Source organism: Rhopilema esculentum, chromosome 15 (assembly GCF_057945365.1).
Source record: "Rhopilema esculentum isolate cy_ngs chromosome 15, ASM5794536v1, whole genome shotgun sequence".
Lineage (NCBI taxonomy): Eukaryota > Metazoa > Cnidaria > Scyphozoa > Rhizostomeae > Rhizostomatidae > Rhopilema > Rhopilema esculentum.
Genome location: NC_142829.1, coordinates 7,945,624 through 7,960,137, shown reverse-complemented (window position 1 = coordinate 7,960,137; position 14,514 = coordinate 7,945,624). Strand labels below are relative to the sequence as shown.

General features: G+C 35.3%; 2 protein-coding genes across 2 annotated transcripts; one reads left to right on the top strand and one right to left on the bottom strand.

Annotated features, from left to right (window-relative positions):
• Positions 1–748: 748 nt before the first annotated feature.
• On the bottom strand, positions 749–12,950 carry LOC135685584 (protein C-mannosyl-transferase DPY19L3). The gene is made up of 15 exons (XM_065201566.2): positions 12,633–12,950; positions 12,240–12,330; positions 9,350–9,471; positions 8,893–9,038; positions 8,378–8,501; positions 7,777–7,911; positions 6,826–6,957; positions 6,136–6,240; positions 4,801–4,883; positions 4,347–4,505; positions 3,528–3,744; positions 2,995–3,051; positions 2,444–2,526; positions 1,727–1,859; positions 749–1,161 (listed from the first exon to the last, which is right to left on the bottom strand). Exons 1-15 carry the CDS (start codon positions 12,864–12,866, stop codon positions 865–867), a joined length of 2,118 nt encoding a protein of 705 aa, XP_065057638.2. The 5' UTR covers positions 12,867–12,950; the 3' UTR covers positions 749–864.
• A 57-nt stretch (positions 12,951–13,007) lies between these two features.
• Positions 13,008–13,937, top strand: LOC135685598 (uncharacterized). Its single transcript, XM_065201580.2, has one exon. The coding sequence runs from the start codon at positions 13,008–13,010 to the stop codon at positions 13,935–13,937; it is 930 nt and encodes a 309-aa protein (XP_065057652.2).
• The last annotated feature ends 577 nt before the right edge of the window (positions 13,938–14,514 follow it).

Below are 14,514 nucleotides of genomic sequence, written 5' to 3'. Positions count from 1 at the left end.
TGAGGGTCTGCCCATCTTGGAAAATGGTGACCCAATAGGGTTGAACAAATCTTTCAAAATTGATTTAATCATGGAGAATGAGCAGGTAAATATTTCTTTATTAACCACTACTGAAAAATGACTCGCTATCTTCAATAGAAATTGGTGTGGTCTAAGAAACTCAACTTTCGGCTACCCATGCATATCCTCGTCTCCGTTCCATGAAACAGAGTATTCCGTTACGATTCTCTACGCTTCATGCTAATGAAGGGCAAAGGAAATATGCAAAGACATTCCTCGTGGAAAGTATTTTTAAAAAAAGAGTTGTTCTTACAGTTGTTTACATATAACATACATACCTGTTTATGGTATTCGATAAGGTGCGAAGTATTCGAGCATTGGAATTTTCGTAGGGGAGTAAGTAAGAGAGTGAATGGAAATTTAAAAGGATTGCTTATCATTCCCCTTCAGATTTGGAGAGCAGCACAGATTGCAAATGGAGCCCAAAGGCTACTCCTTATTGGTAAGCACCAGGCCTGCAAAAGGAATAAATTCTGAGTCCCTTCTGTTTTATCATCTAAAATTCCATTTTCTGGCTGGGAATGGGACAAAAAATACAAGATATGATGACACATTGCCTTACTTAATCAATCATAAGGGTTTCTTCTTTTTATTTTTCAATGTTAATTAAAACAGCAAATAGTTATCTTATTGTCAAAAAGAATCACCCCCCCCCCCCCCCTAGAGTGATCAGCAAAAGTGAAAATGATAGGAAAAACCACTCTGATGTATTTATTTGCACTTCATACATTTCTCACGACTAAAATATGTGCACAGATGCATGACAATTTTCAGCAGCATTGTGTGAAAGTATTAAATAAAAACTTAATTCAATTTATACAAGTAAAAGGTTGGATTTTCGAAGACTTTGGTGAAATATTTTGAAAAGCTTTTGTCGTATTTGATAGCATGGCAAAATCTGGGCCGTTGTCCAGGCTCTGTATCCGCGGGATTTTCAAGCACCTTGTCGCCGTTGTCAATGTCAAGAATATCAGTCAAGCGACAACCTTGTTCAGATCTCGAATAGCAAATGCTATTTTCTAGAATGATATAACTTGAACCATGCTGCCTCAGGATCTCATATACTTCTTTCGGTGATTTGCGTGCGTATATTTGATAAACCTAAAGAACAGAAGTTATTCAATACTGATCGAAGAGGAATAAAGTTTGTAAGCGAGCGAGGAATACAATAATAATGACTCAAAAGCGACGTAATCATTCAGTCATTTATAAATGGTTATTCGTGCTCCACACGTTTACATCGATGAAGGTGCCACAGGGCTTATTAATAGCACATAAACCCTGCGGTACTCGTGTATCTGGATGCATCTACATCTTCTTAAGTCATTATCGCATTTTTTCCACGAATCAGATTGGATAATTTAACGTCGTCCATTTCGCACGTTATCGATCGTCTTTGAAAGCGTGTACAGTGTGTCACTTTTAGGACCAACTTTGCGAATGGATGACATGACAGTGAGAGCAAGACTACAATGCTTGGCAAGCACTTTGGTTTACCAAATATACAGATTAACAGCTGCATCATTATATTGCAGTAATCATTTGGATCGAACTAAGATTGTCTTAATGAAAAAAGATAGAACAACTAGCGGGGGCCGACGCGTGCACATCCACAACACGAAACCCAATAAGGTAAAATGCAAAATCATAAGTGTGTGTTACTTACATCTTTCGTTCTTTGTCGTAAGAATTTATTTTCATAATGTGGATGATTTGTTATTGGTCGATCGGTGCATAACTTGACGCCAGCTAAAAGTTGCATACTGCCCGTGAAAGCGGCCTGATCGGGGGTTTTTCCACTAAAATGCAATCAACATAAGCCATTTTACCCCTTCTTTCAAGCTCTTTACATATCCTATTTGATAACAACATACTTAGCTTGAGAAAAAAAAAATTTTTATGCAGTAGGAACGATTACACGAAATAAGTTGTCTCCATACACAGAAGGAGGGGAAATTTTCCAAACAAATAATGGCAGTTTCTAAATCTAGGAGCATTTTACAATGATCTTAAGGGGTATAAAATAGTCTACTCTATTGACAGAGAGAATGAAGAACACTGTCTCGCTATGATTATCTATTTTACCGTCTACAAACTACTTTTAACCAATATGTGAAGCATTTTTGAACCTCTAAGGCTGAGGCAAGAAAGACCTCATCTCGTTGAAAGACACAAAGCTCTGGCATGAGACTATACTTGGAGACATTAAAAACAACGGCGTTGTGCCTAAGAACATCAAGTCAAGGAAATCAAGTGAGCTGGTGAACTTTTGGCTGGAAAACTTTACCCCATCCCCGAAGAATAAACAAACTTGATATACAGAATACATATTGAAATATCTGATTATCGAAATTGCAATATAAAATAAAATACAAAAGTATACCTGATCCATGTCATCAGTTCTACAGTGTCAGGGTCATAGAATTCTCTTAGACTTTTCAACTCCTCAAGGGCAGATGGAAGACGCTACAACAAAAATAAATTTTAGAGAAAAACGAATGTGCAAGACTCAAAAGCAAAAAATTTCAAAAGGCAGATAAATGTTAATTGTATCGCTGACGTAGAACTCAATAAGGAATGTAAACTGAATGAATCTCTGAATATTACAAACTACCTTTGTTTAGTGGAGTAATAAAAAATTTAACTTTACTAGTGATAAACAAAGCATCTAGTTTTTTAAAATGTATACAAAGTTTTGAAAGGGAAAATTTAGGATGATATTGAATATGCTATTTTAGAGTGGTAATCATACACTGAATTTTAATGCTGATATGGAAGACATAAAGTTTTGGCGCTGTGTGGTTTTATGATATGAAATGTTTTGATTTCATATATCAATATAAGTATAAGTTATAAGGCAATATTAGGAATGGTTTTGATATAATTCAATACATATGTTCAATAAAAGACTTTCAAGAAATATGGATGACTTACCCGCCACAAAACAAGTCCAATAATAGCAATTGGTACCAAATAACCGAATATGTGAGACTGGAAGGTAAATATAAAAAATACTTAGCTTTGCAGGTAATAATGTCTTTTAATATTACTGTATATTTTACTGTATAATGCTTTATAGACAGCTTGACTATCAAAATTTACTTCAACAGTATCATCTGGTAAAGTAGGCAAAAGCTGCAAAGAAAAAGTTTAATTGTTTACAAAGAAAGAAGAAACTCTGGATTATATTGCCGAATTTTTTCTATAAAACCTATATTGGTTTTCATTTGTGCATTCAACATCGAATGATCGAACAGATCGCTAGAAACAGCATAAATATTTGATCTAAGATTATAAAAGCTAACAATAATTTAAGTATAAGGAGTTATGTCAATAAAAAAAAGATGCCTAACTAATGTCACTTTATTACCAAGAAGCCATGAACTGAAACATTTGCGCATTTTCAACACCCGAATTTGAGTTTAAATTCTAACAACAATAGTAAATAAAAGATTACTGCTACTTACTATTCCGTCTTTTATTTTGCTCGAGCTGAAAACCCATCGCCAAAAGTCCTGATGACAAAAAATCCCCGCTCCAACCATGCAAATATGAGGGGTCCAAAGAAATTTCATTCTTAAAGTCGAAAGAGCCATTAATCCAAAGAAGACACTCAAAATGCAACTGAAGGCTACTTCTGGGTAATAATGAACCATCCAAGGATAGGCAACTGGTTTTTCTCCACTGCAACAAAATGAAAGTATCAAATTTACCATTTTAAGATATTTAGTCCCCCCATTTTTAGACGCAACATACCAAGTTAGAAGAAATTCATATCCACGTAAATATTTGCAATTTCTGCAAAAAGTATTAGAAACAGCAAATTTTTCAAAGCGGTTCCAAATAAATACCTCAAGTGATTCTTCAGGGGTTCCAGTTCATGGCAAGTGTGAGATCTATCTAATCCTTATTTTATAAAAATGCACAACCGACTCAAAGCATAGGCATTCCATTCAAAGAGACACTGCTGTTTAGAGTCGCTAAAATAACATGCAAAATGATTGCAATAAACTCTGTTGAAAGTCATGTAACAGGCGATGACTACAGACCCAAGGGTCCGTGGTTCGAGTCCCTGGCATGACCAAACTTTCACCCAGAGTGAAAAGAGCAGCCAGCTCTCTGTAATTCCAGGCATAGGAATAGCAAGGTGTGGTCACATGAAGAGAAAGGACCAGGACACTGTTCAATAAGCATAAGCTTCTCAGTATCCTAAAAGCTACCTTCGGATGCAAAGTATAAATAAAAAAAATGATTAGGAGCAAAATACAGAAGTTTGATGTTCTTACCTCCACTTCGCCAAAACAGATGTTGCAAGCAAGATCAGCGTGACAAGCATTGCTGCAGCATAACAAGGAAAGACAATCCCATCGGTCAAACGAATAAAAGTATCCATTGGCAAGTAATTGAATGCGCCTTCACAAAGGTAAAGTAACGAATCGAAATCCCTGAAAGAAAAACCAGATTGCATATTTTAATGCTTCCAATTAGAAAGAAACATTTGGTGAATATTCTTTCATAAAAATAGATCAGGGTTTTTGTTGGACTTAGTGAGAGAAAAAAAAAGTCATAGAGAGAGGAAAAAGAATTCTTGTGTACACTTTTTCTCACCTCCTAAGAGCCGGCTAAAAAAGAGCAAATAAAGTATTGGTTAACAACAGAATAAATGTAACTTCGCAAAACAGTAGCTGTAAAATTGTCTATGGCGATGCTGCATTACATGACATTCAAAAGTCGCCTCACCTTTTCAGGGCTTCTCCATATCCCATTTTTGCCAGAACAAATTTGAAGATGTGCTCATCAGAGTCGATTTTAAGGATGAAATTCTGAACGAGAAAAATATCAACCAAGGTATTACAAAAAATACAACAAATAATTGGTTTCTATACAAAAACAAAAATTAAAAGATATTGAAGAATAATCTCTGTATTGAAGAGAGCAAAGACTTGAAAACTATCAAAGTGATTCTAATACAAAAATGCAGTAAGGCAAGGATATGAAATTAGCAATACTTTAAAATCAGCATCATCATTTAAAGCGCAAAGGTCAATACAAATGTCTACGATGATTTGCCGACATCAAAATTGATTCACTGGGAGTAGTGAAGGGCATAAGCTCGAGGATCTATCAGGATTTGTTTGTCCAGCTATGTTCACTGGTAAACTATTTCCTATTGGTAAAACTGAATAAAAAATGAAGAGTTGACTCAGATGGCTCTTCGAGCAAATGTGGATCTTGCATGCTAATAGCTTGTGCAAACCAAACAAAATTATTCATACTAGCTTAAGCCCCGCACATTGGCAGCATTTACAGGTTGGTTTCTATTGTTTTGCAATTAATATTCCTGCGTTTGTACTGTTTTGGGAAAATTTTCATATCAAGAAAAACTCCTAAAAACTGAAGGAAAAAAGACCAACTAAATCAACGGGCAATAGCCTTGTAGGTAATGTTTCTATCGCACAAGCAAATATTGATATACACTCTCACCAAGAGCTGCATATAGAACTGTGGCTTATGTTCTGGGCAGAAGTTTAGCGGTAGGTTGGTGCCTGGTGCATAAAATGTATTTTGCAATACGTTCACCAAAAAAAAGCACCCAGATTAAGCACAGATCTTTTTGAAAAAGGTTTGGAATAACTAAGAATTCTGTTGATTTGAATTATTAAGAATGAAGTACGATAAATTCACCTGTGGCTAGGGAAACGAAGACCTATGTATCGATTTTCTCAATTTTGGAAGATAAGGATATTTCTTCTCATTGACAATAAAAGATTAGATACTCCCTTAAAATTAGATACTTGCGAGAATAACGTAAACTGTTTGATTTGTTTTTTGTGCACAGCTGGAAATATATGTCAGTAAGTGATTAATATGTGTTTAGTTGCTGTTGATCCTTCACAGACAAAGATTACTGGGAGTTTTCTTAAAGCTTTCTTTACAAAATTCTGCATCCTTAGCTCTGGTGCCTCTTTTAACGTATTGACTGTCGTTTTCTTTTGAGAATATGAGCTATGTCATATGACGAAATGTTTATTCTTACTGCCGGATAATGTATTAACAACTCTGTTACATGCTCACCTTAAGGACAAAGTTTATGATAAAAGTCAATGCAAGAACAGCTACAACTGTAAAAAGGAGCTTGGAAATTCTTCGAAAGATCCCTTGGCCTTGCCCACCATTATCCTGCGAGAAAATAGTTCAAAAAAATACAAAATCCAAAGTCATGTTTCCATTAAAACACTAACTTCATGGAGAAAAAACTTAAAAGCAGAGTTTTAAACGTTTGAAAGATATCCAGATTGTTCAGGCACCGCGGAGCGTTGAGAAAAGTGGGGGTCTAAAAACCGAATGAAAAGTGGCTTGACTGGTGATACATTGGTAAAATTATTGTCGTTTTGGCAAAAACTGGGGATTATAGCCCCCTAGCTCCCCCTTCTCCTTGGTGCCTGATGTTGCATGAAATTACTGCACTTGCGACAAAAATAGCAAATATATTTGAGGTCTTTCATAACCAATAAAACCAATGTAGGTTAATTTGCAAATCGTGTGCTGCGGATATTGAAAAACACAAAACAAACGTGATAATAGACACATTGTCTTGTCTTACGAATGTGGGTTTTCAAGTCTTGATTTGAAGGCCAAGAGAACACATAGTCCATAGACTATACTCACGAATATTTGTTGACCAGTTAAAAATATTGTTACATAGCCACTTTTGATCCACTTACAGAAACAAAATTGAAAAAGCAGGTGGTTTGAAAAACGTACCGTTAATTCAATGATAAGTAGCGCAGCCAAACAAAAGTGCAATGTCAGTGATGTAATCAGCATGTCATTGATAAACTGGATGACACAGACCAATAAAAGACATCCAGAAATAACAAATAAAACACTCTGAGCCTAAAACAAAAAGGTGTTTTGAAATAACATTGGCGTAGAATAATAAATGACACACATTCATAAAACGTTGGTACTTGCTTCTTTGTGACCTTTGCACATTTCTACCACATTAAAGTCTAGAAAACAGCCACAAATCACTTGATTTTATAGATCGAGACAAACAACTATCAGACTGGTCAAAACAATATGTTATTGTCAGAATTGACATGAAAGCAGATATTGTATACCTCAAGTATCGCAAATGAGGATTTGAAAAAAAATACTTCAAGGATATATCCGGGCTCAAAACGAGCTCTTCTTAAGAGTATGGAGGCTGGATAGTGTTCTTAGAAACAAAATAAGTGTAGGGCAAAATATTTAGCTAATGACTTAATGATATGAAGACAAAACCAACGACTGGGAGCACAAATAACACCTGAAGAGTCAAGAAAAGTGTTTATTCTTCTTCCAGAAAATTTCTTTAATTTTTGGAATCCTTACTCAGAAGAAAAAAAGCAAGGCAATTTTGGGCATAATAATTGAACTCCATTTGTTTACATTGGTCTTTTTCACAGACATTGGCCATGTGAATGCTATGTTTTCCAGGCACTCATGTGGCCATTTAATCAGTTAATTGCATATCCAGTCTAGACACAGTTGCAGATCAGGGACTTGGGAAACAGAGGGCTTCTTAAAACTGTGCACTGAATTTTGTTACCCTTGGTTTTTAGCATCATCAAGTATTTCACTTTAGTGATGTTATCTCAAAAACAACCAGGCAAATAAATTATAAAGATATCATCTAAAACGATGTCTGAACAGTAAAATACAACAATATACCTTTTTTCTTGGTATTATATCAAGGCACCAAGCACCAAACAAAGCAAATCCTTCCAAAAGAAAAACAAACTGAGCAAACTGCCATGTTATAATGGTGAACAAGGTTCCAATAAATATCCCTGCAAGTCCAAATGCCTGAAAATATAAAACTCAAACCTTAGATCTCAATTCTTTTAAGTAATCATTACATGTTTCCACGTTTCACAAAAACAAGTGACCAAATCTGGTTATGAAAACTTGTTTAAGAAGTCAACCTTGAAAATGTTTCCTTAATCTGCTAGAAAATTTAGGAATGTGAAGAGACACAATCACAAATATATACATTCAATTCAACCTTGTATAAACAAAACAACCTATCAATGCATCAATCTAAGAAAAGTTTGTGCAAACATAACTTCATATACTCTGTTAAATGTTACAGACAATTTTTTACAGGAGTTTAGCACATTGAATAATCTTAACAAAAATAAATACTTTCATTTTAAAATTGGAAAATCAAAGAGATAAAGATAATCAAAGTATCTTTATATCAAATAATAAAGAACATATCTGCAAGAACTATAAAAATCAAAGCATCCTTCAAAAAACAAAGTAAATATACCTGCATTCTTTGGCTAATACCAGGCTTGAAATAAAGAGTAATAGCTGCAAGCTGCATGTATATGAAGGGAAGGGAGAAGCTCTCTCGTAGTGGAATGGTATATGAAACTCTAGTTGTGTCTACCCTGAACATGAAAAATCATATTTTATGCTTAAGATATTTGAATCAAAATTGAAAAATATATATAAAACAGCAAAATTAACTTATTCATTATTGCATAGAGTTATAATTTACTTGAAAATAAATAAACTACTTAAAATTATATTCTGCCATACAATAATAAGAGGGAAATAGCTAAAGGCATTAAGAAAAGCTCTTTAAAAAAACTACTAACAATACGAAGATTCTCAAACTATCCAGCAGAAAAGACACATAGGAAATGAAACTGTTTCCTGGAAATAGAAAAGGCACTATTTTCCAGAAGTATACCTTGTCTATCTATAAGTTCTTGTATAGATATGCACAATTGTGAAAAAATATATCCCAAAGGGAAGTTATGTCAGTAAAGATTCTACCTATTATAAGCATAAAATGCTGTTCCTAGAACTCCAGCCAGCCAGGTCCCACTCATCAACCAAGAGCTAAAATAGATTGCTACCATGTACATCCCATGAAGTCCAAACACAGTATTGATGTAAAAATAAACATATTCCAAATAATTCTGCAATTAAAAAAGACAAAAGAATTTGAATCCCTTTAAATTTTTAAAATAAAAATGATATTACAAAAATCATAAGACATTTTGATGAAGCATATCATAAAAAATTTAGCATACCAGAAGCATTCAAAGAATTAAATCTTGATATTTTAATGTTTTGATGACAGAAAAATCAACCTGTAACTAACACAAAATTCAAAATAATATCTCAGTCTTGTCTATTAATCCAGAAGCACCAAATGTTTAGACGAATAGCATAAAGGCATGATTTGTGTAAATTGTAAGCTAAAACCAAGAATGCGAGCATAAATTACCTTTAGATTCAGGGCTTTGTAAATCACAGCCAAAATAACTTCCTGGTAAACATTGAATCTATTGAGAATGTTTATTGTTCTCAGATGCTCTGTTTTATTATCATACATCAGTTGCCTAATGCCTGCAATCAAAACACTTTTTATACACCAATCATTTTTTTAATGAAGATAGATTATAAACATATGACATAATATATACATTTAATTGGATAGATAGAATTAACCAGAAACAAGTTTTACTGCAGATACAAAAAACTAAAACGCCATTTTGATGAAAACAGGAAAAACATCTCAATATCCTAAATGGTGCATTGATCACACATTTGATTTTTTAGAAAGCTGCCAACAGCATAAAATGGTCGCTGATTCTAAAGCAAGGAATGAGTAGAGCAACCCAGTAACAAGTGGAACAACCCAGTAACAGCCCAATAACAGGCAGACCAACCCATTAAAAACCCAGGACCAAGTGGAACAAGCAAGGCAGTCAGTCATGTCTTCTTCCTCTTTTGACAACAAATTTATTAACAGATTTTCCTGAGATAAGGCCCTTAGGTTTCAGGGACCCTGGGGCAATACCAAAAGACGAGGACCCTTGAACTTTTCTTCAAGTCATCTCGTGCAATTGTTGTGTACTGAAATTAGATCATAGGAAATTCATAAACAATTGCAACTAGAAATAAATTATTATAAAGCAAAGAATTTAAACAGCTTTTAGTTATTTAATCATTCTGAATTTTTTGTTTCTTTATGTTGAACATGGGGCTCTGACACAGTTTGGAAAGTGGAGAAGAGCAAGGGAAAATTTAACACCCATAACAAAAGATTTTGAAAAAAGGTCCTTTGTCCTAAAAAAAAGAGGAAGGCATGGCTAAGCCCAGGGCTCATTAAGAATATTTTGTGCCTGCGAGCGGAAAGCTGAGTAAAAAATGTGTCTGCAAGTAAACTAGGGTGCAACATATGGTCAGATATTGATAAATTGCGAATATTCCTTTCTACTGAGTTCCACTCAGTACTGTTACACCAACTTAAATTAATGCCACCAAGTTTTTTCTTACAGAAATTTTCAAATGCTTGTTTTTCACCAATGAAATTTCAAGAAAGCAAGAAGCATTTTCCTTGATACTTTTTTAGTTTGACTTTACTTCCAATACATATCAATTTCCAGTTTATGGTTTTTCTTCGCCATCAACAAAAAGGATATCCAGCTCATCTTTACATATTTCCCTTTCGCCCTCTACATCCAAGAAACTTTAGATCCACATGGGCTGAAATAATGCTTCTACTGGCTCTTTATAATTTCCACCAATTATTTCTTTCTAACGTTCCAGCAGTTCCAGTTTGACACCTCAATTTTCAACTCATGCTCGATTAGAATTTCTAATCCCCTCATTGTGATTGCTGAGCAAACATATTGCGAACTGTAAACGCTTTCAGTGAATATTCATCCATGGGTTCTAATAAATGAAATAAAAAAGATGTGTAAATAACACACGAATCTTATTTGCATGTCTTTTTCATTTCATTTGTTATAACCCTTGGATGAATATTTACTAACAACCATCTCTTGAAGTATGTGGGGTGTCACATGCTCTACGCAAGCTAGTATTCTTTGCAGGTGAACCTTGTAATTTTGCTCTACATGCCAACTCTGCATTTTACTTTCTTTTCCTTACTCCCACAAACGCCTTAGTTGTTAGATGCTATACTCGACATTTTTAGCTTAAAAGAGCTCAAGGGGTGTGTCACTTTTTTCAAGAGGTTTCTAGGATTTTTTGCAGAATTTTTCAAAGACTTTTCTCGAAAACAAAAGGGTTTTTGCCAAAGGTGTACAAGTTTTTCGTGAACTGATATGCTCCTCAAAGGCATACAGATGTTTGGAAATAGAAAGATCGAATAATTGTGAATCAGCAAGAGGAAATAGAAAGAAAGGGACAGATAAACAATGTGATATGCAAACTCGCGCAATTAGAGTAATGATTTTGGGTAAAAAAGACTTACAACTTTATTCCTTTAAAAATTCTATTTGACCTTTCAATTGATACCAAGAGAGATATTAAGAAAAAGCATGATTGTAAATTAAAAAGGCGAATAAAATTCAATTACGAAAAGTGCCTGCAGAAATTTGGAGTATGAACTTTTGTGCCTGCAAGCGCCGCTAGCGCGCTCGCACAGATTAATGAGGTCTGGCTAAGCCACTTCCTTTGTTGGAGACCCTGCAAAAAAGGACTGCCTTAGGAACCTTGCAAGGGTCTGAGTACATTTGTTTTCTTCTTGGGTCATGAGCCAAACAAACATGCTATTGTTATCAAATTTATTCAAAATCACTCAAGTTGCATTAGGAGTAATTTGCAAGTAAAAGTTGTATTCTATGTTGTTGTATTAAATGAATAATGTATTTATGTAATGACGTGATAACGTAAATAACATATAACTTTTATACATTAGAGGGATTTCCTTTATACTTTTGCTCCTTAGGTACCATTAATATACATTTTTTAACTCTAGATATTACCCCCCCCCCCCCTCCATTGTAAAAAATAACGAACCCCCCCTTTCCTCCTACAAGTTCTTATCTCAGGAAAAACCAATTTAGGCTTCTGGTACCAGCCTACCAGAGGTTTCAGATACACTTGTCCATCACACAAGGTAAGGTTCAGGGTTGTGTGAAAGGAGAGAAAATGGCTGCCAGCTACCAAAAAAATTTAAGTAATATCAGTGATTGATTAGTGCCGTTATCAGATCTATTACAGTTTCACACCTCTCAGCGTGTGGTTCCATTTATAAGGATAGGGTTTGGGTAAGGATCAGTGTCCAAGAAGGAAACTGCATTAGTGCCTGGCTATCTTCATTTCTCAGTAGATTAGACATAAGGTTAAAATAAGAACCATACCTTCACTTATTGTTGGAGCAAGCACCATTTGTTTATAGTATGAAAAATAAAGCCCAGCTTCTGTTCTGAAGGAAATTTCCCTTTCAACTTGCTGCAAATGAAGTTTAATTTGGTAAATATATTTATAACCAGATATGACTGGAATTTTTACATTTTTCATAATCTTGATTCATTTTTAGATTTTTGTGTTTCTTTAAATTTTCATTGACAGTGGAAAATTTTGTAAAAAACAGGGCTAACCCGATTTATCATAGGCTACCCACGTTAAACATGTTCAACCACTACCACACGAGATATCAAATTTCTAAAGAAGGCCTCTCGTCGACCACATTGATCAATACTGACAATTTTAGAAAACTTTTCTAAAAATGAGAATGAACATCTTATGCTTACCTTGATGTTTGAAAACCACATATCATTCTCGTGCAGATCTCCGACGTATTTTGCATATTTATATCCTATATAAAATGCAATCAAAATTCCGACCACCAAATTGACCCAGCTAAGGCCAGTCCACAAAATTCTGTCTCGGTCTTCAGCAACCTGCTTTAAATGTAGAGTGTGGGGATGGTTTTTGCTTTGAGTATGCTTTTCCTTCCCAAGTTTTCGCCTACGAAGCTCCGTCATCCTGTCGGAAAGAAGTACCACTTCTGCACGGGAACTGAACAAAAGACACGTTCCCCTTGTTGTTGAGGGTCGTCATGTTAGAACAACCTCTTTTCGAGACAGCCTCGATGAAGAAAAGATACAGTTAAATTCCTAGAAAATATGGCGGAACATAATGAAATCAGCGAGATTAAGGATTTGCTAGATTTTATGAGACAGGAGAAGATATGGCCGAACGGATTGCGTTACCTCTGGACTGATGCACACGGACTGTGCAATTTGCTAACGCTGTACTATGCATCAGGAGACTCGGCGTATCTCATCGAAGCCGAGCAGTTGGTCACTGATGTTTACAAAGTGCTAGGCAGAAAAAAAGGTATACGAATAGGCGAAGAACCAGACAGAGACGGTCAATATTTTCATTACCTTACAAAGTGGATATATGCCCTTGGAGAGTTGGGTAAATTGAAACCAGAATATCACGAGAAGGCTGTTAAACTTGCGAAAGACATTCATCCGCATTTCTTCGTAAAAGGAAGAGGGGTGGTATGGAAAATGCTTGAAGATTTGTCTGGTCCGTACCCTGGCTATGGCTTTGGGGGTTTAGACTTCTATGATGGCTACATTGTTTATAAAACCCTTGACCAAGCGGCATTGAGCAGTGAGATTGCTGATATGAGGTCTCTGATACAAAAAGACTACATAGAATTCTCTTGCACTCAAGATTTGGGGCTTGGAGAGACGCTGTGGATGACCCACCATTTTCCAGATGAGCCTTGGGCGCAAGTTCTGAGACAAAGATCCATACAACAACTTGATAAAATGTGGATCCCACAAGAAGAAGGCAAGGGCTTCTTTTGTAGGCATCCCTCCTCTCCAAGGGTAAAGTTTGCTTTCACAAACTATGGTGTTTCAGTTGGTTGCCAGGCTGTTGGAGTGTGGCCTGAAAGGGTGGAAGCAGTAAATAATTTTTTCAAACATTATAAATCCGGTGATGAATATGACAGGAATTCAATTACACATGTAATGAGATGCACCAGCATTTATCCTGGAACTTTCTTGCATCCCTTTACAAGAATAGCAAAATGCTGAATTTTCAGTTTGCTTTTACTTCTTTTGCTGACATACACAAAAATGCTTCATAACACACAATTAGAACTGTGCCAATTTCAAACAAACAAAAATATAAATTTGTTTTTAACATCCATTGCCCTAAATGCACAGTTTTGCAACTCAATGGTAATTGTTTTTTACCAATCTTTCAAAAACTGCTTTATGCTGGCTATTAAGGCAAAGCTGTACACGCTTCTGTGAACAATTCAGTGGTGGACACCTGGGGGAGGGAGACAAGGGGGCAGTCACCTGCCTAATATTTTGGAGAACAAGGATTATTTGTTCCAAAACAATGGGAAAAGTTGACATTATCTTATCAAAATAACAGGCTTGCCCCCAATATTTGACCAAGTGTCCGCCTCTGGAATAAATTAGACTGGAATGTCAAAATATCTTCTGGCTGCCTAATATATCATACATCTACAAAAAGTAATTCTTCTAAAAAAACAGTATTTGTATCTGTTTTTTGTATTTCTTTCTGGCATCCACAGGTAGTTTTCCTGGCAATCAACAGATACTAAGGGGGCTCAAGCCATCTTTCAATCAAAAATTAACC

Coding starts and splice junctions, on each gene's coding strand:
- LOC135685584 (XM_065201566.2), bottom strand. CDS start 12,866: ATGACGGAGCTTCGTAGGCGAAAACTTGGGAAGGAAAAGCATACTCAA. Junction 8,502..8,892: donor GCATTTTATGCTTATAATAG/GTAGAATCTTTA, acceptor TTTCATGTTCAG/GGTAGACACAACTAGAGTTT. Junction 4,884..6,135: donor TCATAAACTTTGTCCTTAAG/GTGAGCATGTAA, acceptor TTTCTCGTTCAG/AATTTCATCCTTAAAATCGA.
- LOC135685598 (XM_065201580.2), top strand. CDS start 13,008: ATGGCGGAACATAATGAAATCAGCGAGATTAAGGATTTGCTAGATTTT.